The sequence below is a fragment of the Phascolarctos cinereus genome, unplaced genomic scaffold (assembly GCF_003287225.1).
Source record: "Phascolarctos cinereus isolate Bilbo 61053 unplaced genomic scaffold, phaCin_HiC Scaffold_2;HRSCAF=192, whole genome shotgun sequence".
Lineage (NCBI taxonomy): Eukaryota > Metazoa > Chordata > Mammalia > Diprotodontia > Phascolarctidae > Phascolarctos > Phascolarctos cinereus.
The window spans coordinates 197,447,593-197,471,460 of NW_027555625.1; the positions used below are offsets into that span (position 1 = coordinate 197,447,593).

The 23,868-nt window shown below is 38.3% G+C and overlaps 1 protein-coding gene across 3 annotated transcripts in view; it reads left to right on the forward strand.

Moving 5' to 3' along the window:
* RNF144A (ring finger protein 144A) overlaps nt 1-23,868 on the forward strand; it is a 155,381-nt gene that overhangs the window by 92,251 nt on the left and 39,262 nt on the right. For all 3 annotated transcript variants that reach the window (XM_020992627.2, XM_020992628.2, XM_020992626.2), the window contains one exon: nt 23,763-23,867. In XM_020992627.2, coding sequence (XP_020848286.1) covers nt 23,763-23,867 — 105 coding nt within the window. The remainder of the gene's footprint in view (nt 1-23,762; nt 23,868) is intronic.

The window sequence follows — 23,868 nt, forward strand, 5'->3', positions numbered from 1 at the left end:
GAAATATCCTCCCAACGACATTAAAGCCACAGTTAAAAATCTTCAACCCAAAGGAAAGGAAATTGCTTGTGACATTTTTCCTGAGTTGGGAGGGAGGTGTAGGAGTAGAACAGAAGTGTTGGAAGAAACTAGAGGGGAAAAGAAACACTCTATCATTCAGTTAGAAAATCAGAATGAATTCATAGATTTCTGGAGAAATATGCCATTATGGTCAAGCATGTTGACATGGACTAAATAATTAGTTTCACATTAAATTATATTTTTGTCCAAAAAGCCCTCTCTCTACTTGAAACTAATGGCATATGGTTCTATTTGCTAAATGTTTGTTTTATCTGTCTGTACAAGCAAATTGTACCCTGGGAATTAAATATGGGAGGTTATGTGGTTGTGGTGGGGAGTGGAGGGAGAAATGCCCTTCAATACATTCCTCACTTTACTCTCTTGATCTCTTAGAAAAACGTTTGGATTTTTCCCTCCTATTTCTGGAGATTTCTTATAAAAATGAGCTCTTCTAAGTCAGACCAACAGAATAGATAAAGATAGTGAATATGAAGGCAGCAAAATATCCTGGTTCCAGCAAGAGGTTTTCTTAAGCTCAACACTGAACAGTTTAAAGTGAGGTTGATTCTTCAGAACATTTTTGGTAAATGCAAAATGTTGGCCAAAAATATTTGAACGTTGGTCTGTGAATCAGTGGAGTGTGGAGAAGAGGAAGTATCTGAGTGTTGGCAATTAAGGGGGAGGGAGCACATATGCATGTCCTTGCTCTGAGGGTCTATGCTATTTTTAGTTATGCCCTATTACACTGGTTTCCAATGTTTCTGAGTAGGGGGACCCCTCTTTAATGTCAAACAAAATTTATGGCTTGCCAAATTATGAGGGCAGCACTATCAGATTAAATATGCAGATTACATAGCAGTTTTTCATCATAAATACTTTAAAAGTTCCTCTGTATTATATTTGTCACAATATATATTTGAAAATAGTAATACATATAGATATACCAAAAGTCTTAGTGCAATCTTAAACTATTAAAACTTAAATGATAGCCTTTTATGTTATTAAAACTTGAGACTTCACTAAGGCTCTCCAGACATCCTACAGATGTATTTATGTTAGATATATAGGGTGAGACAGGTGGTGTGGAGGTGGAGAGTGAGGGCAGGTGTGTCAGAGTGGATAAAGGAATCTGGAAGACCTAGCTTCAAGGCTTGCCCCTGAAAACTAAGACTCTGTGACCACAGGCCACTTATCCTCTCAGTAAACCAAAAATCTTTCTGAAGAGATCAGCCACAGATTTATATTATTTTGTTTCCATATAGGAATTCCTGAGTAAAGCCACAATTGCAAAAAAAAAAAAAAAAGTATACGTGCAAGATATTATTAATTCCCTTCTAAGAAGCTGTTTTAAAAATTCTTATGGTTTTTTGGGGCTTTTGCAAAAATTCTGTGGCTATCTCAAGGTATGAGGACCACAGGTTAAAAATTAGTGGTATAACGTAAACAGCAATGGATTTGGAACCCAGAGGATTTAAGTCCAAATTCTGTTTAGGACATCACTTCCAAGACGCCTTGCAGAAAGTGACCTGTGCCTCAGTTCCCCCACCTATAAAATGGGAGGGTTGGACTAGGTGGTCTATGAGATCCTTTCCAACTCAAATTCCTGGGTTGCTGTGAAAGAACAGAGGAGAGAACCTGATGATGGGTTTGTGACAAGGGGTAAGGTTAGTCAGGATTCAAGGGCTAGGGAAGGAGCAATAAAAGAAGGAGAGAAGATGGTACAAGTCCAATGGCTAATAACCATAAATGCAGAGGACACACAGGCAGGTACCTAAGTGAATTCATCTCAGTGCTTAGAAGAAGAAGAAGACCTCTAAGACTGTATTGATTGTAAATGCAGTGTTAGCCAGTGATCCATTTCAGATAACCATAAACCTAAATTGATTTTTAGACTATAGCAATATGGTCACTGTATTTAGAATATAACATAGGCAATAATAACCCTGCTGTTCCTTGGGGCCAGGGCTAGACCACACCTTAAATATTGTGTACAGATTTGAGAAAATAGTATGCTTTTATCTGCATTCAGGCTCCATAGCTCTTTCTCTGCATGTGGATAGCGTTTTCCATCACGAGTCTTTTGGAATTGTCTTATATCCTTGTATTGCTGAGAAGAGTTAAGTCTGTCAAAGTTGGTCATTGCACAATGTTACTGTTACTACGTACGATGTTCTCCTGGTTCTGCTCACTTCACTCAGCATCAGTTCATGTAAGTCTTTCCAGGCTTTTCTGAAGTCCGCCTACTCATCATTTCTTATGAAACAATAATATTCCATTACATTCGCATACTACAACTTGTTTAGCCATTCCCCAAATGATAGGGGAATTCCCCTCAATTTCCAATTCTTTGACACCACAAAAAGAACTATAAATATTTTTGTACATGTGGGTCCTTTTCCATTTTTGTGATCTCTTTGGGATACAGACCAAGAAGTAGTATTGCTAAGTCAAAGGATATGCACAATTTTATAGCCCTTTGGGCATAGTTCCAAATTGCTCTCCAGAGTGGTTGGATCAGTTTACAACTCCACCACTGGTGTTCCAATTTTCCCACATCTTCTCCAACATTTATCATTTTCCCCTTTTGTCATGTTAGACAATCTGATAGGTGTGATGTGGCACTTCAGAGTTGTGTAAGCCCCTTTCTTGCGATAATATAATTCTATGAAATCATCTTGTTTTTGGCCCAGAAAACAGAATAAAGAAACCCTTTAGGACCAGATGGGTACATGAGGAAGATTAATAGGTCATAACTTTTGCTGTCCTACTGACTGAAACTCACCTGGGATGATGATAATAATAGTGATAGCTGATATTGTACTGCTTTAAGATTAAAAAAAGAACTTTATTATATGTTATTTCATATGATCCTCATGACCACCCTGTGAGGTAGGTAGGTGTTATTATTATCACTAATTTTATAGGTGATGAAACTGAGGTAGCAAGTGGTTAAGTAATTTGTCCAGAGTCACAAAACTATTAAGTGTCTGAGCAGGATTCAAACTCAACTGTTCCTAACTCCAAGAGCAGCATTTTAAGCATTGCTCCATCTAGCTATTGATTGCAGTAATTTCCCAATCATCATGAAATGCCATCACTGTTTGAAGTTCTACATTACGGTCATTATTTTCTCCTGCTTATGGAATTACTGTGTTTCAGGTAAGATGATGATAGAAATCTATGATGATCTCATTAGTGGATAATAAAGCAGAAAGGCCCAGTTTTTGTACCTGTGTGGTAGCCCAGTTGCCAAGGTAAAGGATGCTCTGAGGTCTCAAGATAAGCTTGACCATTCCTAATGACCCTTTTATTCCTTAATTATGGGAATTCTTGGGATGACCTCCCCTATTCTTCCAGCATACTTAAATTGGACTTCTCTAAAACATACTTCCTCCATGAAGCCTTCTTTGCATGTGCTAGCCTATATTCCCTCCCCTGAACCCCTAGAATTCAATCAATACTTACTTTATGTTGCCTTCTGACTTATTTAACAAAAATGAAGAATCTACTATGTAAAGAGAACTGTGATGGGGCCTATGGGAGATGTGTAATTTAATTTAGACATGATCCCTATCCTCATGGAGCTTGCAATCTGGTGGGAGGAGGAGAATAACACACAAACGCAGATGCCAGTAAGGCACAATATTGGATGATAAATGAATCAGAGAGGTGCACAGCAGCATTGAATTAAGACCAAGGGGAAAGGTTGTTCCCAATAGGCAGTGGCATCTGGGTGGGATTTTAAAGGAAGAATAACAATTCAGTAGGCTAAAGGAGTGGAGAGACAGCATCCAAAGTAGCTCAGAATCTCGGAGCCGGAAGGAACCTCAGAGTTAACTGTTCATTAAGTCCAAATTATACCTGACCGAGAATTTCCTCTTCGTCTGACCTGACAAGCAAAATGTAATCAGAAAGCCTTTGGAGAAAGTCCTGGTGTGTGTGTTGGGGATAGGAGAAGGGCTGTGCTTCCAAGACAATTTATTCCATTGTGGGATAGCTCCATTTATTAGAAATGCTTTTCTTCTGTTAAGCCAAAATTTGCTTCCAGGCAACTTGAATCCATTGGTCTGCTGCTTAGTCCCCAGAGGCAGACCCAACAAGCCTAAAGCCTCTCCCAAGAGACAGTCTTTGAGATGCGTGAAGAGGAGTCAGGCAGTGAGAGCGCTGCCGACCAATAGACATGGAGGTATGGTAGTGCAGGGGGTCTCTTATCCACAATATTGAATGTTTAGAGAAGTGTAGCAGGAAAGAAAAGTAGAAGGATGAGAGAGTTTGTTCTTCATGCCATAGGAAGCCACTGATCATTCAAAGTGTATGTGTTTCTATGAAGGCATACTCCGGTAATGATTCCACTTGAGTTACTAACCGTGATTCGGAACGTAAGACAGGAAATATGACATAAAAAGGAGTGAGAATAGTGAGATATAGTGAGAATCTGGAGTCTTAAGTTATAGCATCAGTGTCACCACTGGATTTCTGTGTCACCATAGGCAAACTACTTTATATCCCTGTGTGTCAGCTGCTTTACCAATAAAAATGATGCTAGGACTAGATGATCTCAAAGGCCCTTTCCTGCTGTCATCATGTATGATCATGTATGGTTGTTTGATAATGTAGCAATGGCAAAGTAAGATAGTAGATAATGTTAGATAACGTAGTAGGACAGTTTGCAATGGAAGGTACAAAGTTGAAAGCATTTACTGAACTGATTAGAGTTTTTAAAGTATGATCCAACTTGTAATTCCAGAAATGAACAGCTAAGGCAGTGTTTGATAATGAAAAGGGCCAGCATGGATAACAGAAGCTCTGGGTCTATGCCCCAGCTCTGCCATTTGTTGGCAATGTGACCTTAAGTAAAGTCACTTTACCTGACTGAGCCTCAGTTTCCTTCACTATAAAATGGATATAATACTTGCACTGCCTACCTATACGTCACAGGGGTGATGTGAGGAAGTGCTTTGTAAACACCAAAATGCTGTATGAATGCAAGATTGTTGATATTGTGATTGTTAATTATAATCCCATTATTTCTACTTTACATGAAAATTAGAAAAGGCAATTGTGGGTCAGTGAATAGAATGCTAGTTTTGGAATCAGAGGAGTTGGGTTCAGATTCTGGAATACCTATATGGCCATGGGCAAGTCAGTCACTTAATCTGTTTAAGCCTCAGTTTCCTAATCTGTCAAATGGGGAAGTTTGACTAGGTGTTTACTTATGATTTCTTTTAGCTGCAAATCTGTGATCCTATAATTCTGTGAAAGGGTCATACAAATAAATCTAATAAAACTAAGATTAACATGGAAATTACTAACTGGGAATTTTTTACAGCAAGTTTCACTGATAAAGGTCTCATTTTCAAAATGTATATATAAATATATATGGAATTGATTCAGATTTATAAGAATAAAGCCATTCCTCAATTAATAAATATAATCTATGGATGAGAACATGAAGTTCTCAGGGGAAGAAACTCAGCCTATCTATAGTCACATGAAGAAATGTTCCAAATTACTGTTAATTAGGGAAATTAGAGCAGGTCTGAGATTTCACTTCATACCATCAATGTGAAAAAGAAAAAAAAAGGAAAATGATAAACGCTGGAGGGGCAGTGTGAAATATAGGCACATTAATGTGCTGACTGTTGGTGAACCTATTAATGGGTTCAATAATTCAAGAAATCAATGTGTAATTATACACAAAAAGTTACCAAACAGGATGTGCCCTTTGACTCAGCTATAATACTTAGGGCTATACCCAAAATTGATCAAAGAAAGAGGAAAAGGTTCTATACATACAAAGATATTTATATCAACCCTTTTTGTAGTGGCAAAATACTGGGAACTAACAATTAAGATGTCTATCAATTGAAGAATGGCTGAATAAGTTGTGTATGAATATGATGAACTATTGTTACTAAAAATGAGGAAGTAGATGATTTCAAAGAGATATGGAAAGACTTATGTGAACTGGTACAGAGTGAAGTGAGCAGAACTCAAAGAGCAATTTATACTATAATATCAATATTATAAAAATGAACCTGGAGAACAGTTTATACAATAATAATGCTGTAGAAACAAACTTTGAAAGCTCTAAGAACTATGATCATTAAAATGATCATTCTTGATTCCAGAGGATGAATCATGAAATATGCTTTCTGTAACTGAAAGGTGAAAGATATAGGGTGCAGATTGTGACATGTATGGGGAGAGAGAGAGAGAGACAGACAGACAGACATTGGTTTTGTATAGTCATTGAAACAATTGTTTTGTTTTACTATGCACATTTGTGAAATTAAAATGATTTCTTTTCTTTTTTTCCTCTCATTGGAATGGGAGGGAGAGAAAACAGAGGTTGGAGGAGTGCTACAGATCTGGAATGTTGCATGTACTTTAAGATGAGGTCACCTTATTATATTAATTTGACTTAATTGTTTTACTTTGTTAAAATAGACCTCACAAAGTGGGAGTGATCTGTAAATGTTTTTCATGTAAAAGCAAAATCCAGTAATAAAATTTCCAAAAAAAAAATATTCAATGTCAGAGAGAAGAGTGGTGTTAGAGAGATGTGACAAGGCTAGCATTTGTTTTTAGGAGTATTAAATATCAGGTGGATTCTGTTCAATCCCACACAATAATATGTAGAGTATCTCAAATGTATCTAATACTGTGTGGAAGTCTGCCCTAAAAGCCATCATGTTCAACAGATATATGAAATGAAACCTTAATGATCTCCCAGCTAATGATCAGACTAGCCCTAATGAAGTTTGGTAGATAGCAGTTTAAAAATGTGTGCCTGCCTTCCAACATTCCATCCCCTTTCAGAATCATAGAAATATCATCCCATTTAGCTACTTTTTAGCCTAATGAGTTTGTTGCATTATTCATGTGTTCCTTTTTCAGACAGTAGAAAAGCAAAACTTCCTGTTAAAATAGTTTGCCTTTAGAGCCCAGAGTTCCAGAGCTAAGAAAGCCGTAGTAGTGATTTTTTTTTAGTTCTCTACAATAGCCACAATATAAATACTTGCCCCCTTCAATTGCTTCCCATGTATTCTGTATATAAAGCCATCTCCTTAAGACATCCCTTTCCCAGACACCATGAATTCCTAAGAGTCAGAGTCGGTTCTGCACAGGCAGTGACCACAACCAGCTTAGTTTGTCAATGATGACTAGGGAAGCAAATCTCTTTCCCTTTTTCATTGTAGAAAAAAGGCAGTATTTTAGAAAGAACTGGACTGGAGACCTGGATGCAGTGTCCAGCTCTGACATTTACTAGCTGTGTGACTTTGCACGAGTCATTTAACTTCTCTGAGACTCTGTTTCCTTAGTAGTGAAATGAAAATGATGCTTATCCTACCTATCTTGCAAGAGGGTTGGGAGGAAGATGCTTTATAAACCTTCACGTGCTATGTATGTGTAATTTATATATGTCTGTAGTGGTTGGGGGGGGAGGGCAGTGATATAGGATGTGGAATGAAAGATGGAGGTAGGTCCAGTCTAGTATTTCATTGGTATAGAAAACGTCTTAAGTTAAGAAAGTTCCTGTTCCACTGTAATCAATGATTGTTCTGCAAATTGAGGTCTTGGAGTGTTGCCTAGAAGAGGTGAGAGGTTAAGTATCTTGTCTACACAGCCTGTATGTGTCTAAGAACAGGTCTCTGTCCACTATTCTACACTTACTGTATAAATTCTGCTGGTATTATTTTTCAAAACAATTAAGCTTAAACTTTAGATTTTATAAAAGATGTCCATGTTTTTTTTAATATGGATACATGTTTACATGTGTATTATCCTGCATAATTCCACAACCTATAGTATTTTGCACATGCATTTTGCATATATAGCATGTATGACATATATGTGCACCATGTATACATACGTGTAATATTAGCTCACATTTATGTGAGCTTTAAGATTTACGAAGTGCTTTCCCTGTAACAACTTTGTGAGATTAGTAGTGCAAAAAAACAATATCCCTATTTTCTAGATAAGGCACCTGAGGCTTGTAGAGGATCTCTCTATGTTAAGATACCTGTAGGTCCATGTTTTTTTCCTTCTCTCCTCCTCCTCCTCCTTCTTTCTTTTTCTTCATCTTCTCTCTTCTTCTTCTTCTCCTCTCTTCTCTCTCCTCTCTTTCCTCTTCACTTCTTTTCCCTTTTATCTCTCTCCCATTATGTATGGTATTTCCTATCACTAATTGGAGTTGTTCTTTTGTTTAGTGTCATAGAGGTCATAGAATTTAGGATTTAGAAGGCATATTAGATATCATAGTTATTGCAATCCCTTTAGTTGACAGATGAGGAAACCAAAGACCCAGAAGAATCTGATTGGTCACAATAGGCAGAAACTAGTGGAACTCTAGGTTTCAATATCAGGTCTTGTGTCTCTAGACAGCATCATTCAGTGAAAAGACCTTGGGATGTGGAGTAAGACAGAGTAGGAGAGAGTTGGCTTTGAATGCTAGCTCTGCTATTTCTTGCCAATTTGACCTTTTTAATTTTCCTGGTCCTCAGTTTCCTCATCTGTAAAATGAAGGGATCAAACTATCTGACCTATCAGATTCCTTCAGCTCTAAATCTTATGCTTTTTCTGCTTCCCAGCCCCCCACTTTCTTCTACCACAAACTCAATTCTTTGATTTGATTTCTCGTGATGCTGTCATGCAATCACCAAAACCAGCCTGTAGTCCATTATAAGGACATATTTTTCCAAGGTTTGGCTAGTCTAAGCTTGGATTGTAATCTCCTTTAACCCAGGGTCTAAAACATCACCAAACTTGCCAATGGTTGTTAAGGGCTTACAGGGAGGCAGGGAGGATAGAGATGGAGAAAACATGTGGAGCTGGGATTTTTCCACTTTTTCCAAGTCCTCTTGAATCATGTCCCTTCAACCAGCTCCAGCAATGGCAGCCAGGAACCCATAGGAAAGTGATTTTTTTTTTTTTTGTGACAGGACATTAGCATTAGAACCAATTTCATTCCAAATACTTGCATCAAAATCTGCTACTGGTGATGAGCATAGATTTAGAATTGGAAGAGCCCTTAGACACCAGTGAATTCAAATACATCATTTTACTGATGAAAAAAAAACTGAGTCAGAGAGGTTTAGCAACTTTCCCAAGTACACATAGGTAGTAAATAGCAGAGCTAGGATTCTAACTCTCATCATCTGATTCAAAACCCAGCCCTCTTTCCACTGCATTATGCTGACTTCCTAAGCCTGGAAGAGAAACTTTAAACCTTTTATGTTGAAAGATGCTATTTAATCAACAGTTTACTTCAGAACTATGGAGCATTGACTGTGTCCAAGGCATTTGATAGGTACTGTGTTTCATTTAAGTGTGAAAAGCAAGAGACTCAAAATCATAATCTTAATTTGAATCTCAGTCCTGCTGCTTGCTAGATATGTAACTTTAGGATGATGCTTCCCCGCTTTGGGCCATCTCAGGATCCACATCTCTAAAATGAGAGGATAACCCAGCTCCATGATACAATCAATTGTTAAGGAAACATAGATATTAAGATGTTACACAAAACCTGTTCTAAAGGAGGTTAGGGATGGGGGACAGGGAGTGGGCAAACACTTCTTTCTTTCCTTTAATAGTTTAAGTGCTAAGAATTGGAATGATATATGGTGATTTGGCGGGGTGAAGGGAGCAAAGAAAGCCGTAGAGCAATCTATTCTAGATATGGAAGGTAATGAGAACAAAAGCTGACACGGGATATGGAGGATGAAATCAAGAGATTGGTATAAAAATAGCATCTTTTCCAGTTGGGATGCTGGGCAGGCAACTAAGGCAATGATGGGGGCCTATGGAAATAGGACTTTTGTGAGCAGAGCAGAAATTCACTTACTAAAACAGAGACATAAAGTCACAGTGGGACCACCAAGGAATAACAATTCCCATGTATATATAGCTTCAGGGTTTATAAAACCCAGTCCTTATACTATAATCATTCATGGTTCTAGTATGAATATTTATAGGCTTTCCCTGGGTTTCTAAGTTTTTAAGTTTAAGAGCTGGATTTGAACTCGAGTTTCTTAATTTTAATTCCTTTGCTATTTCCACAGGTCAGTGCCTCAGGACTGTGACTCTTAGTGAACTCTTTGTGGAGGGCTTAACTTCCAGGAAGGAGTTAAATGCCTCCAGTTTTGGGGCCCAGAGAACTGTAAGGGTCCAGAAGAAGACTATGAAGGCTATGAGTGTTGAGTAGGATAGATCATTGTGAACAACTGGAGCAGTAATTAAGTTGGTGTCCAGACCTTAGAAGAGAAACTTGAGCTAGATCTTCAAGAAGGAGTAGTCTCTGACAAAGGAGGAAAAGATCCTTCTAGGTAGGGGAAACCATGTGAACAAAGGTTTTGGGTCACCAACCTTTACCTTAGAATTTTCAGGGGACTCTAAATAGATGTCTCGGCCAGAGTAGAGAGAGATTGTGCAGTGACTCAAAGAGAGTCACTCTGGTTGGGTGCCCTGGAGTCCTAGGTTTATATCCTGGCTTGTTCATCCTGCATTTTCAAAGAGGACCAATGACATCATGAGTGATTTTCCTGGCTTAGCTCTTTTGTTACTTGACTTTGAGTCTCAGTTTTCTCAAGCGAAAAATGGGGATTGTACCCCTCACTCACACTACTTACTATGTGGAACTGTGAGGAAAATGCTTTGGAAATTCTAAAGGGCTGTAAAAACATAAATGGTAATGATGATGTTGGAAAGACCAAATTTTCTCTGGGAAGAAAAATGTTGATATCATCTCATTTTTTAAAGCAAACATCTTTGTGTAATCCATTCTGTGGCTTGTCAGCAAAATGGAGTCCCTGCAGTATGGAAAAAGTGTAATGCCTTCAGTGAAAGGCACTGCAGAGGTTCCTATGTGTTGGCAAGGTTTGTTACAAGTTGTTATGCCTGCTAAGCAAGCTTAGAGAACTAGTAGGAAGCTCGGTGTAATGCAGCATTGCTGAGTTTTGCACATTCCATCGGTCCCCTTGAAAAACAGCTGCTTTAGGAAAGGCTCCGAATGTCACCATACGGTTAGAATCCAGGATTGCTGGTTATCATAGCCTATGGCTTTGTGTTAAACAATGAATTTCAGTTTTGTTTCCAAAGCAAATCAAAAGATAACACTTTGAACCCATTCATTTTATAAACTGAGTAATAAATGATAAGTGTCAAAGTCAGGATTTGAAACCAGATCCTTTGACTCTATCAACATAGTTCTTCCCATTATTTCATACTCCTCTCTCCTGTTGAAATGGATGGTTTTTTTCCCCCTAATATATGCTTCTGCACTATATATCTTAGACAGCATGTCCATTCAATATGCTATCAAGTGTATGAAATGCTGAAGTGGTAGGACCAGTGTCAGAAGACAAACAAACAAACAAAAAAATGGGTTGAATCCTGATTCAGGTGTTTTTAAGTTGTATGAGCCTAGGTAAGACACTTAAAAGCTTGTTTACTCATCTGGACAGTTGTTATGAAGATCAAATGATATGTGTAAGACATTTTGCGAACTCTAAATAACTTATAAGAGCTGGCTGTTACCACCTTCAAGGAGATGATGCCCTGAATAGTCTAGTAATATTTTAATGAAATATCAGGTCTATTTCACCACTTCTGTTCTTCCCCTCTCCCCCAAAGTACTTAGCAGATTAAGCACTTCAAAATCTATAGAGGACAAGCCTCAATCCAGGTATTGGGTAACTTAGAGTATTGGGTTCATAGGTTCTAGAGTTAGAAGCTGGATCATCTAGTCTACCTCGCTGCCATCCTCCACTTCCACATTACAGGTGAGGAAACTGGGTCCTATAAAGGAATGCTTAACCCAAGGTCACATAGCTAGAAGAAGATAGAACTGAGATTTAAACCAAAGTAGCCTGGGGGGGGGGGTGGTTCTTAAAACTCTTCTGTGGAAATTTATGTTGGATGGCAGAAGTCCATATACAAAGATCCAGGTATGTTGATTAGTTTCTGGTCTAGGTATTATTTCACACTTTGATATATTGTTATCTTGTCATCATTTTGCTAGCCCAGATATGAGGAAGCCTTCAGTTAATATTTGTTGAAATGAAATTGTCCTCTGACTTCCATGGATATATAGATTATAAGATTTAAAGTTGGAAGGGGCTTGACTTCTGAATTTTATAGGCAAGGAAATTAAGACCTATGGAGAAGATGTTACTTATCCAAGGGACCTAGTTGCTTAGCTGGGATTCAAATCCAAGGTCTTTGACTGAATTTTTTTATTTTTCTATTATGCCACACTGCTTGACAAAAAAGAAAAAAAGGCCTGCTAGCTTCTATCCCGTTGATCCTCCAACTTTCCATATGTTCTAAAATGCCATCATATCTCATAGAAGGTATTTATTTCCATCCTTTAGGAACTTGTGATTTCATCAGCATGGATACTCCCTCCATTGCTGCATACTGCAGTACCTCTAAGTCTCCATAGATCACAGTCATGATTTCCATAGCCAAAGAAATTAATTATTGAGTGGTAAACCTGGTAATGAATCTCTCTGAATTCTGATCCTCACATAACACATCCAATCTGTCATTGAGCCTGCACCTCAAGTTTTCCCGGCATGTCAGATAGCATTTTCCAAAGAATGCAAGGTCATCCACAATGTGATCATAAGGCAACACTGTAAAACTTTGGTGAAGGATTTATACAAGATTTTCAAATTTAAAATAAATAATATTATTTTGATTAATGTGAATATCACTTTTAGAAGGAAGAATCAGAGTTGCATTTAGACTGTAAGCTCCTTGATCACTTTTGCATTGCTTTGTAACCCCAGTGCTTAACACAGGACTTGGCACATAGTAGGTGCTTAATAAATGCTTTGACTGAAGAGTCAAAGGAAAAAACAGTGTTATATGACTAGAAGGACTGGGAGTGACATTGCTTCTTAAAATCTCATTAATTTTGACTATTACATGATTTCAGGAGGAAAATATACCTCCATCTGCCATATCTTGTTTATCATCTTATCTGCAGAGTACCTTTAATAGTTCACTCTTACCACATGTGAGGCCCAGTGAAGGTTATGATAAAGGATTTCAATGTTCTAAGTAGATGTTAATCTTGTTTCTTTAGAACTTCTTTGTTTCAGGAACTTCCTTATTTTCCTTCTTATTTGAACAACATGTGCACATAATAGTGTTCCCTTAGCTAAAACAATCATGCATATCGTATTGAATAAATATTAGATCAGGGGCTCTGATTTTGTCTGAATTAATTTGTTAATTAATTCATAAGTTTCTTAAGCATGCATTAAGTCAGCCAAAACAGGGCCTGGCCAGCTGAGTCTTGCTACTTGCTCTGCCACAGCTCACCTCTCCTAACAAGTATAGTGAACCTTAGAACTGGACCTGCATCCATGACCCCCATCCCTAACTCCCACCCACAGCAGACAGTCTCCTTAGCTTTGGGGTGCTTCGTGAAGCAGAACTGACTGGATTTGAGGGTGTCAGTCAATCCTCATTTCAGTCTGCTGTATTTGATTAGTTTCAGAACATATTTCATCCCATCCAACCATCCGTCAGACACTAGGGCCCTAAACAGCAAGGGCATTTTGTCATTTGCCCTGCTACCTCCCATGTACCATTCCCTGCTTTTCACCTTTTCCATGGGGAACAGTAATGCAATCAATATTTGAATTTTACCATGGCTACTGGAAATATTGTTACAGCCTAGTGTTCCACTCACCACCCATGAGTGCCTAGAACAAAACTTCCTCTCCTGACCACTACTTCCTGATATAAGTTATATCCCCTAATAGAATTTAAGCTTTGTGGCAGCAGATATGGTTATACTTTTTTTTTGTTTCGTTTTGTTTTATCCTCAGTGCCAAATAAGAGTGTGTGATTCATGATAGATACTTAAATACTTGTCGATTGATAAGGGAGGTGCCATGGTGTTAGATAAAGGACACCTAATTTGGAGTCAGAAGATTTTGATTTGAACCTCAGCTCTACCACATGCTACCAGTGTTACCCAGGGCAATTCACTTTGCATTTCTGGATGTTCTCATCTGTAAAGTGAGGGGGTCAGACTGGGTGATCTCTAAAGTCCCTTCCAGTCCACAATCTTATGTTCCTACTATGAATATACTGTACTAGGAAATATTGTAATGGAAACAGTTCTCTCATGTAGAAGGGTAATGATTTATTAGGGCTATTGGAGGTGTTAAGATGAAGAAACTCTTCCTGTTCTCCCCCCTCTCATCTCAAAGCCTCATGGTCTTTGTGGACTGTGTTCTCAATACAACACAAACATGCACAACATGCACTCCGTGCCTTGGCTGTTGACAGAGCAGAGCTTATCACCGATGCTGGGATACTTAACCCAGTTGTATTAGATAGTGCAACAACTGGCATGTACAGAAGCTAACTAAGGGAAACACGACGACTTCTAGGAAGTCCTGCCTGACATGATGCACTTCTTTTTGTATTTGTAGCAAACTACTGCCCGCAATTGTTCAATGTTGTAAGTTGAGACTTTCTTGTGAACCTCTTGGAAGATGAAGTGAGAAATACACAACTTTTGCAACTAATGTCCTGATCACTGGGTTCCTCTGTCATTATTAAGAAGGGCACCTCTATCAGTTGCTTGAACTGTGTTCCTGTTAATTCCAGAGGGAGCCGCTTTGTTGGACCAGAGATGTGCTGAGATGTACAGAGAACATGAGCTCCCAACTTGCTTAAGTTAGGCCAGACTAATAACATATAACATAATGGTTCATATAACCATTTACACAGCTTGCTGCTCACAAAATCTATACGAGGAAACAGCATTATTTCTACTTTACAGATGAGGAAAATGTAGGTAAAGTGACTTGCTCATAGTTACACAGTTAAGTGATGAACCAGTGTCGGAAAGAGTGCTGGATTGTGGCATCAGAAAACATTGCTGTGAATTCCAATGTGGAATTTTACTGTGTGACCTCAGACAAATATTAGTACCTCAGTGGGCTTCAGATCCTCATTTGTAAAATCAAAAGTTTTGACTAAATGGCTTTTGAAGTCCATTCATGAAGCTATGAGCCCTGTCTTTGGATTCTAACTCCAGTCCTCTTTTTCTCCATGCCATGCTGCTTCTGAAAGTCAGGACAGGGAAGTTTTCATGGCATTTTTGATCCAATCAATGATCTCTCTGGCATCAAGTCTCAACTAAAATTGTACCTTCTTCAGGAAGCCTTCCCTAACCCCTTTTAATTCCAGTGATTTATCCCTTTTAATCATTTATATTTATCTTGTATATACCTGTCCTCACCATTAGAGTGTAAGCTCCTTGAGGGGAAGAGCTGTCTTTTGCCTCTTTTTGTATCTGTAGTGCTTAGCAAAGTGTCTGACACATTTTATTGATTGATTAATACCTTTATACTTTATCATCATGTTAAAGGTAAGAAGGTTTTATTTTTCATAATTTTAGCTCATGGAAAAGTGAGAATGCAGATAGAACATATCAATAGCAAGAGAATAAGACCCATTCACAACCAGTTTTTCAGTGCTGAGAATGTCTGAATTATTTATCCATAATTATTATTTTTATGATTAATTTAATTATCTACTAATTCAGCAGATATTGATTCAATTCAGCAAACGTCTGGACAAATGGTCTGTATAAAAGAATAGTTAAAATTTGGAAAGGTAGAGTGGAACAAATTGCATAGGTCCTTAAATGCAGGTTTATGAATTTGGATTTTATCCAGTGGTTAAGGAGGATTCATTGATGTTTTTTGAATGGGAGAATGACATAGAGAAATCAGTATTTTGAGAGGATTAATCTGTTAGAGGTATGAAAAATAGAGTGAATTTAATGACATTTTTATGGCTGGAAATAAGTAGTAGCAGTACTAAAGCACTAAGTCCTGGGTGAGTTGGATTGCCCACTTATGATTCTTTTGGTGAACATGGTGGCAGTCTTGAAGGTACAAAACCATAAACTAGACATTTCGTTTGATTGACAGCATGAGAACTATGAACCACAGCAGTATATATATTTAGAAAAGCATATATCTTTCCAATATCCCCTTCTCCTTTTTTTGGAGGAATGGAAAAAGCGGAGCCAAAAAATGGTTGTGCTTTATCATACTTACAAAGAAATGCATCTTATAATTGTGTTACAGGGCTTTACTGTGAACTTTTGTTGCTCTTCAAAATATTCAAATTCCTTACAACATCAGGTTGTTGAATCATACTGAGTCATTCACTCAGAGCCTGCTAGGAGCTTAACTAGAGCTTGCTGGGATGTGCCTTCGTTATAAAAGGCAGCAGATTGCCATGGGCAGAGGAAGGGTGCCTTAGGCTCTTCTTGAAGACTGAGACCGGAGACTAGCTATTCTGGGAATGAACAAAGTATAAGATCAAATGGATTCAAGGCATGGTGGCTGTTAGTAACCTAGTGAGCAGCAAAATTATGTTAGCATGTCATAAACAATGGCACCTTGAGAATAAGCTGAGAGAACCAAAATTGAATAATCACAGTCAAATTAAGAGACGATATTAATACATTTTATATTTTTTTCCTTTTCTTCATATCATTTAGTGTGTTTTGTAAATCAATCTATTTTTATTCAGTGATCATTTTTGTTATGTAAATTAAAAGTGCATCTCTTTCTTGTCTCTCGTGTCTCTGGCACAGTGAATACAGTACTGGGTTAGAGTCAGAAAGACCAGAGTTCAAATCCTGTCTTGCTATTAGTGTGACCCTGGGCAAATCACTTAACCTCTCTGAGCCTCAGTTTCCTCATTTGAAAAATGAGAGGGTTGGACCCAGCACTAAATCTAAAGCCATGTGAACTACCTTAACCTTCTCTCAAAACCAAACAAGGAGCAAATCATGGGATCACAAGTTCTGAAAGTCTGGAGGAAGACATCAAAAGCCTCATTTTATTTTGCTTGACCGTCAAGTTGTCAAAAACAACAGGAGAATAATAACAACTAATTAATAATAGCTAACTAATATATTGCTTACTATGAGGACACAGTTCCGATTGCTCTGAAGTTCTGGTTTTGGCACATTGGCCAGTTTTCCCACTTGAAGCATTCCTTGGTATACTGGCTGTCATGAATTTCATAGCGGGAAGTAGCATCATAGGATTTAGAGTTGGAAGGGACTTGAGGTGATCTTATCCAATCCTAGTCACCGTGGCTTGCCACCTTGGTGTCATCCTTAACTTCTTGCTCATCCCACATAGCCGATCCATTGTCACATCTTGCTGTTTCTGCCTTTACGAGATCATTGGGGTACATCTCCTTCTCTCAACTAATGTCACTGAACCCCTGGTTCAGACCATCACTTCTTGCTTTTACTGTTGCAATAGTCTTCTAACTGTTCTTCCTGCCACAGATCTCTCACCATTCCAGTCGAGCTGCCAAGGTGATTTTTCTGAGATATTTGTGAAAATGGGGCCCACTTTATTAAAATATGAGACTATTACTAATAATCAGAATGAAAGGGAAGGGGGAGGGAAGAAGTATTGAAGCACCTACTGTGTGCTAAGCACTTTACAAATATTATCTCATTTGCTTCTCAAAACAGAATAAAATGAGAAGGTGCTGTTATTTTCCCCAATTTACAGTTCAGGAAACTGTGGCAAACAGAGGTTAAGTGACTGGCCTGTGGTCACACGACTACTAAATATCCGAGGCCATATTTGAACTCGGGGTCTCCTGACTCCAGGCCCAGAACTCTCTTCTCTGCACCACCTAGCTGACCATGTCATCACCTTGATTAAGGAGCCCAGGGGCTCCTTATTTCTTCCATATCAAATGTAAAGTCCTTGGGCATTTAAAGCTCTTTATAACCTGCCCCCTTTCTGCTTCTCTAGCCTTCTTAAGCCTTATTTCTCGCCACATGCTCTCTGATCCAGCTACATTGTCCTGTTTATAATTCCTTAAACAGACCACTTGACTTGCCATCTTAGAACCTTCTCACTGACTGTCCTCTGTGCCTAGAATGCTCTGTCTTCTTGTGTCTGTCTTCGAGACTGAGCTCAAAATTCCACCTGCTGGAAGAGGCCTTTATTGGGCTTCACAGCTGCTAGAACTTTCCCCTTTCACATTACTTTCACTTACCCTGTCTATGCCTTATGTGTACAGAGATATTTATATGTTCTCTTTCCCATTAGAATATACTCCTTGAGAGCAGAAACTGTTGTTAATTGCTTTACTTTATATCATTAGAACTTAACAGTGTCTGGCACATGGTAAATGCTATATATACCTTATCTGTACTGAGATGTTTATACTTTCTCTCTCCCCCATTAGAATATGCTCCTTGAAAGCAGACTGTTTTTAGTCACCTCTCTTTATTTCCCTGGAGCTTAACAATATCTGGCGTATAGTAAATGCTTAATTAATAAATGCTTATTGATTAACTGACCCCCTCCCTCATTTTTTCAGGTGGAGACCTTGAGATATAGATGAGGGAAGTGACCTGTCCAAAGGCATGTAGCTAGAAAGCAGTATAGACATGATTTGGATACTTTTTTCCTTCAAATTTGGCTTTATTTCCACTATACCAAATTGGTATAGAGTTTATAAAGAGCAAAGCTGTTAAATCAATTGCTAAAATGCCAAGTGGGCAGTTAGATGGTCTTTTAACAATGGTACACAGATGCCCACAATGATGTCCAGGGAGGTAGGGAAGCAGGACAAGGGATTTTGAGTGGTCAAAAATCTTTCCTTTATCCCAGTTTTCTGTTACTGTTTTTTTACATACTTGGTTACCTTCTATTTTGTATTAGTGTCATCATAGACTCTTATTCAGAGTTGTAAAGGACTTTAAGGGGTAAAACTAGATGATTTTTCATTTTGCATGTGATAAAAATGAGGCCCGGATAGAGATTTGACTTGACCAGGGACACACCAATGCTCTTTCTCCTACTCAATCTTTCTCCAACGCAGTCTGGCTTGTCCCCATGCAGTAGCAAGCTTCTTAAAGCCATGTCCACTGTATCTAGCACATTCTAACCTGCAGACCTTCTCTCTGGAATAATTGTATACTAGAATCAAGTGCTGAATCAGGGAGCTGGCTCCAGCTGGGATTGGGTAGAGAACTGACCCTCCCATGAAATTCCAGCGCAGTCTTTGGGAATCTGAGTTCAAAAAAAACCAGAACTTTGTCAAGGGCCTGTACCCCTCTAAACTTGGAAGGGCCTGCATTGACATCAAAAGGTGCCCTGTTCTTGGCTAGAGGGCACCCAGCACAGTCTGGCATTTGGCAGGCTCTCCTGAGAGTAATAGACCATGGTGGTCTGTGGCCCACCCATTTAAGTCTGAGGCTGGTCAGCCCTTTCCAGCTTTGCCACATTGGCCCAGCCTACCCATATTCCCCATTGCTAGTAAGGCAGCCCCCTCCTTGTCGGGAGATATAAAGGACCAAGCAGCTCCTGTCTGAGAAACACCAGGAAGAATAATTAATGTGCCTCCTGAGCTATAGACTGATTGTTCTGTGAGTCAAACACAGGAACAGGTTGGCTTGATACTGTGTAAGAAGCCAATAAAGCAAGCCACAGTTCCACTGTAGCGGATAGCACATCTTTCCTAACCCAGGTTGTCTTCACCTGTGTCAGTAGTCAGGCCGGCCAATCTTATCACACCTTGAGCTGCCTCTTCTCTATTGTGGAGATATGTTCTCCTCCATCATCAGCCTGAGTTATCCAACTCCCCAGCTCAACAGTGACACTCCTATGGGTCTGGCCACTCTGGGACATAGTCGTACTCACAGCTGATGCAGTTGTGAGTCAAGTCCCCGATGCTGATGGATGCTGATGGACATGGAGAACAAGAGGATCTATTAACTCCTTACTGTGTACTTAATGCCATGTGAGATACTGTAGGGTAGCAATGGGAAGGCATCCATGAGGGGTTTAACATCTAGTTAGGCAAACACAATAAAGACCTGAATTGATTTTGTGAACAAGACAGTATTTTTTCAAGAATCACATTATATATTGATATAAGACAGTGTTAAATTATGAAATGCAGACAAGTACAGAAGGATTTAAGAGAAGAGAGAGTCACTGGCAGCGGCATCATCAAGGAAGGCTTCCTTGAGGAACTAGGATGAATCCGATATCAGTAAGAAAACATGGAAAATGACACACAGGCACAGAGATCACAATAAGGAAATTGTGTAGTGGTGAGCAGATTTACTTAGAAACCCAGTTCATTAGTATCTCAGTGTTTCACTTTAGAGGGAAGAGAGAAAAAAAAAACAACACATCATCAACAACAATTTTCCATGTAGTAGAGCTTTAAAATAAATCTGTGTTACTTTCCAGTATCCTGCTCTGAACTTTCCCTTGTAACAGAGAGAGATAGCTTACACAAAACAAATAACAGTTTAACATCTGGTGGTATATATAGCTTCTATATCATAGTTTATCTCCTCTCTGTTGATAGGAATTAAATAGATTGTGATGTCAGTCCTTGAAAATCAAGATTGGTCATTGCATTGATCTAAATTTGAATATCTTTTAATATGATTTGCCTTTACATTATGATCATTTTATTTTTTTTCCCCTGGTTTTGCTTTCTTTCTTTATTCACCCAGGTCTTTCCTCTAACTCCCTTATATTCATAATTTCTTATGACTTAGTAATACTATTTAATAGTCATATACCACAGTTCATTCATTTCTCAATGGATGGGTACCCACTTTGTTTCTTTTTTTTTTCCTTTACCACTTAAAGTGATCATATGTACACACATACATACATAGATACATACATATATATGCATATACATATGCATATACATATATACATATATATATTATATATATGTATGGATTTGAGGCAGCTAGGATATTGTTAATGTTTTGGCATCATGGATAAGGAGAATATGCATTTTACTGATAGCAGTAAATGTACCTTTGTACATTTATAGTCTGTACAGTAGAGTCTGTGTGGGTTTGCGTAGAATATATATGAGTTTGACCAATTTTATTTGGTCCTTTAAAAATAATTTTCTGCTTTTAGATTTTTAAACATAACATGTAAATCATGTGAATCTGTGAATCATGTATTACCTCTGGAGTTGAGATTCTCATTTTTAATGGATGCTGAGGTCAGTTACTTCAGTTCTCATCAGCCTTTATATAGTTGAAAAAAATGGATATATCTTTCTCTTCCCCACTGTAATCATCCAGTTGATGGTGCAAAGGGACTCTAATTGCAAGGAGTTTTCAAATCTTTTTTTTAGCCAAAGGTGACTCCCATCACCTTTTCCTGACCATCCCCCCACCCCCTTTAATGATGGTGCTTTCCTCTTTAGGATTATCTCCAATTTACTCTATCTCTTATTGATTCATAGTTGTTTACATGTTTCCCTCATTAGACTATGAGCTCTTTAAGAATGGAGACTTTTTTATGCTTTTTACCTTTATTTGTAGCTCTACTGCTTAGCATATAGTAGGGGCTTAATAAATGCTTGTTTGTTGATTTCACTATCTTGTCAGTGTCCTCAAACTGTGGTAATTTGAACAAAGGCGAATTAAAGCTTGATAGTTTTAGATTAAAAAATGTGAGACTGACTATCCAGGAAATGTTGAATTGAATTATTTGTATTTCATTGTTTATTGGTGTAGTCCCACTTATTTAGAATTTAAATTTTATGAAAACCAAAAACTAACCTCATTTATAGACATTTCCATTATCATTTCATTGTGAATTAACCTACTCTTTGGTCTGGCTAGTAGGATACATGCCACTTATAGGGAGAGCTGTCAACAATGGTCCTGCTAGCACTTGAACATCTTTAATTAACAGTGGGAAAATGGATCTGAAAAAGCTATTATTTTGGTTCCCAGAACAGGAATATGTGGGGTTTAGCTCTTCTGAGCCACACCTCATAGAATGTGTAACTGCTAAGTCATCACCACAGTGGCCATCTAATCCAGACCCTTCATTTAGAAGATGGGGAAGCTGATAGAGGTGTAGTATGGGGAATCATTTGTCTAAGACCGTACAACAAGTTATTGCAGAACAAGGACTGAAACTGAGGTCTCTTGACCCTGAGTTCTGTGCTCTTTCCATTACACCATCCTGTTTTCATTTCATTTCCTCTTCCTCTCAAGCTGCTCTCTTGCTCAATATGAATAAGCACAGAGGAAGATATTTCTCAAGGCTATGACATTCAGTACCTGTTACAGGCCCCAGAGTTCATCTCAAACACAGAGGTATCCTGGTACCTAGTTCCATAAACTGCGGGGTAGCAGAGGATACCAGTGACCTGTGAAAATTGTAGTGTCATAGAATTAGAGCTAGGAGGGTCCTTGGAGGCCATCATGTCCAATTCCCTCATTGTACAGATGGGCAAACTGAAGCTAACATAAGTTAAAGAACTTTCCTAGAATCACACAGCTAGTAAGTGTTGGAAATAGGACTAGAATTCAGGTCTTCTTAACATTAAGTACAGAGCTCTATCCACTGTGCTAGTTAGCTGCCTCAAGATGTCAAGTCTTTGGGGGCTATTTAATCACATATGTTCCAATCCAGCCTCTAGCTAGAAGACTGAAATACAGACTGATTTGTTTTTTTTTTTAAGAAAGAAAGAAAAGATGCCATCTGTGATCCATTGGGGCTGACATCACTATTTGCTCATTCTTTTTAAAAAATTATTTTTTGCTTGAACCTCTGATTTCTTTGGCATAGGGAACCTAATTGGGAAACTACATCAACCAAATTAGATTTGCAACTACTGTGTATTGTATTGTGGTAGAAAACTTTCTAGGAGTACTGAGAGATTAAGGGACTTGCCCAAGGTCATACAGCTAGTACATATTGGAGGAGAGACTTGAACTCAGGCCTTTCTGATTCTGAGTGCAGCACTCAGCCGCTGTGCCAGCTGCTTCTTCACAATTAGACATATTTTAACTTTGACATGTTGTCATCATCATTATTACCATCATCATAGCTAACATTTATATAGTGCTTACCCTATAGGCACTTTGCTTTACAATTATTATCTTATTTGAGCCTCAGAACAACCCAAAAAGGTAGGTGCTGTTATTATCCTCATTTTACAAATGAGGAACCTGAGACTAACGGGTTAAATGACTTACCCAGGGCCATGCAGCTAATAAACATCTGAGGTTAGATTTGAACTCAGGTCTTCCTGACTTCGGGTGCAGTGCTCTACACACTATTCTTAGAGATTATGCAGTCCAACTTTGTCATTTCACAGTTCTGTCCCAAAGAGGCCCAAGGATATATCCAAAGCTTTATGACTCTGATGTCTTATTTATTATATTTGAGAATAACTATTTGGAAGCTTGATGTCTGCAGACACTAGGAATGTGTCATTCTTGATAGGGCTTTTTTTAAAAGTATCTGAGGCATCTCAACATGTCCAAAACAGAACTTATTTCTGGAATTATTTTTTTTTCTCTTTGTATCCTTAGTGCCTGGAACTTATTAGGCACTCAATAAATACTTGATTGGTTATGTACCAGAACTCTTAAAACAAACAAGACTTGGATTATTTTAGATAGATATCTTTCTGTGATGGGTGATATGTGCCCTTACCTTCCTAAATAGGGGTTTAATAAACTTAATTTATGTATTTCTTGACAACTTGTGGTCATCATCTTGAAGACCTATGGGTCTGCTTTTTTTTTTTTCATTAATGGCTATTATGTTGATAGCACAATAGAAGAATGTTTACATATCTTTTCTTTGCTTTTCTTACAGTGCCTGAAACAGTATGTTGAGCTGTTGATCAAAGAAGGACTAGAAACTGCGATTAGCTGCCCAGATGCAGCTTGCCCAAAACGAGGTCATCTGCAAGAGAATGAGG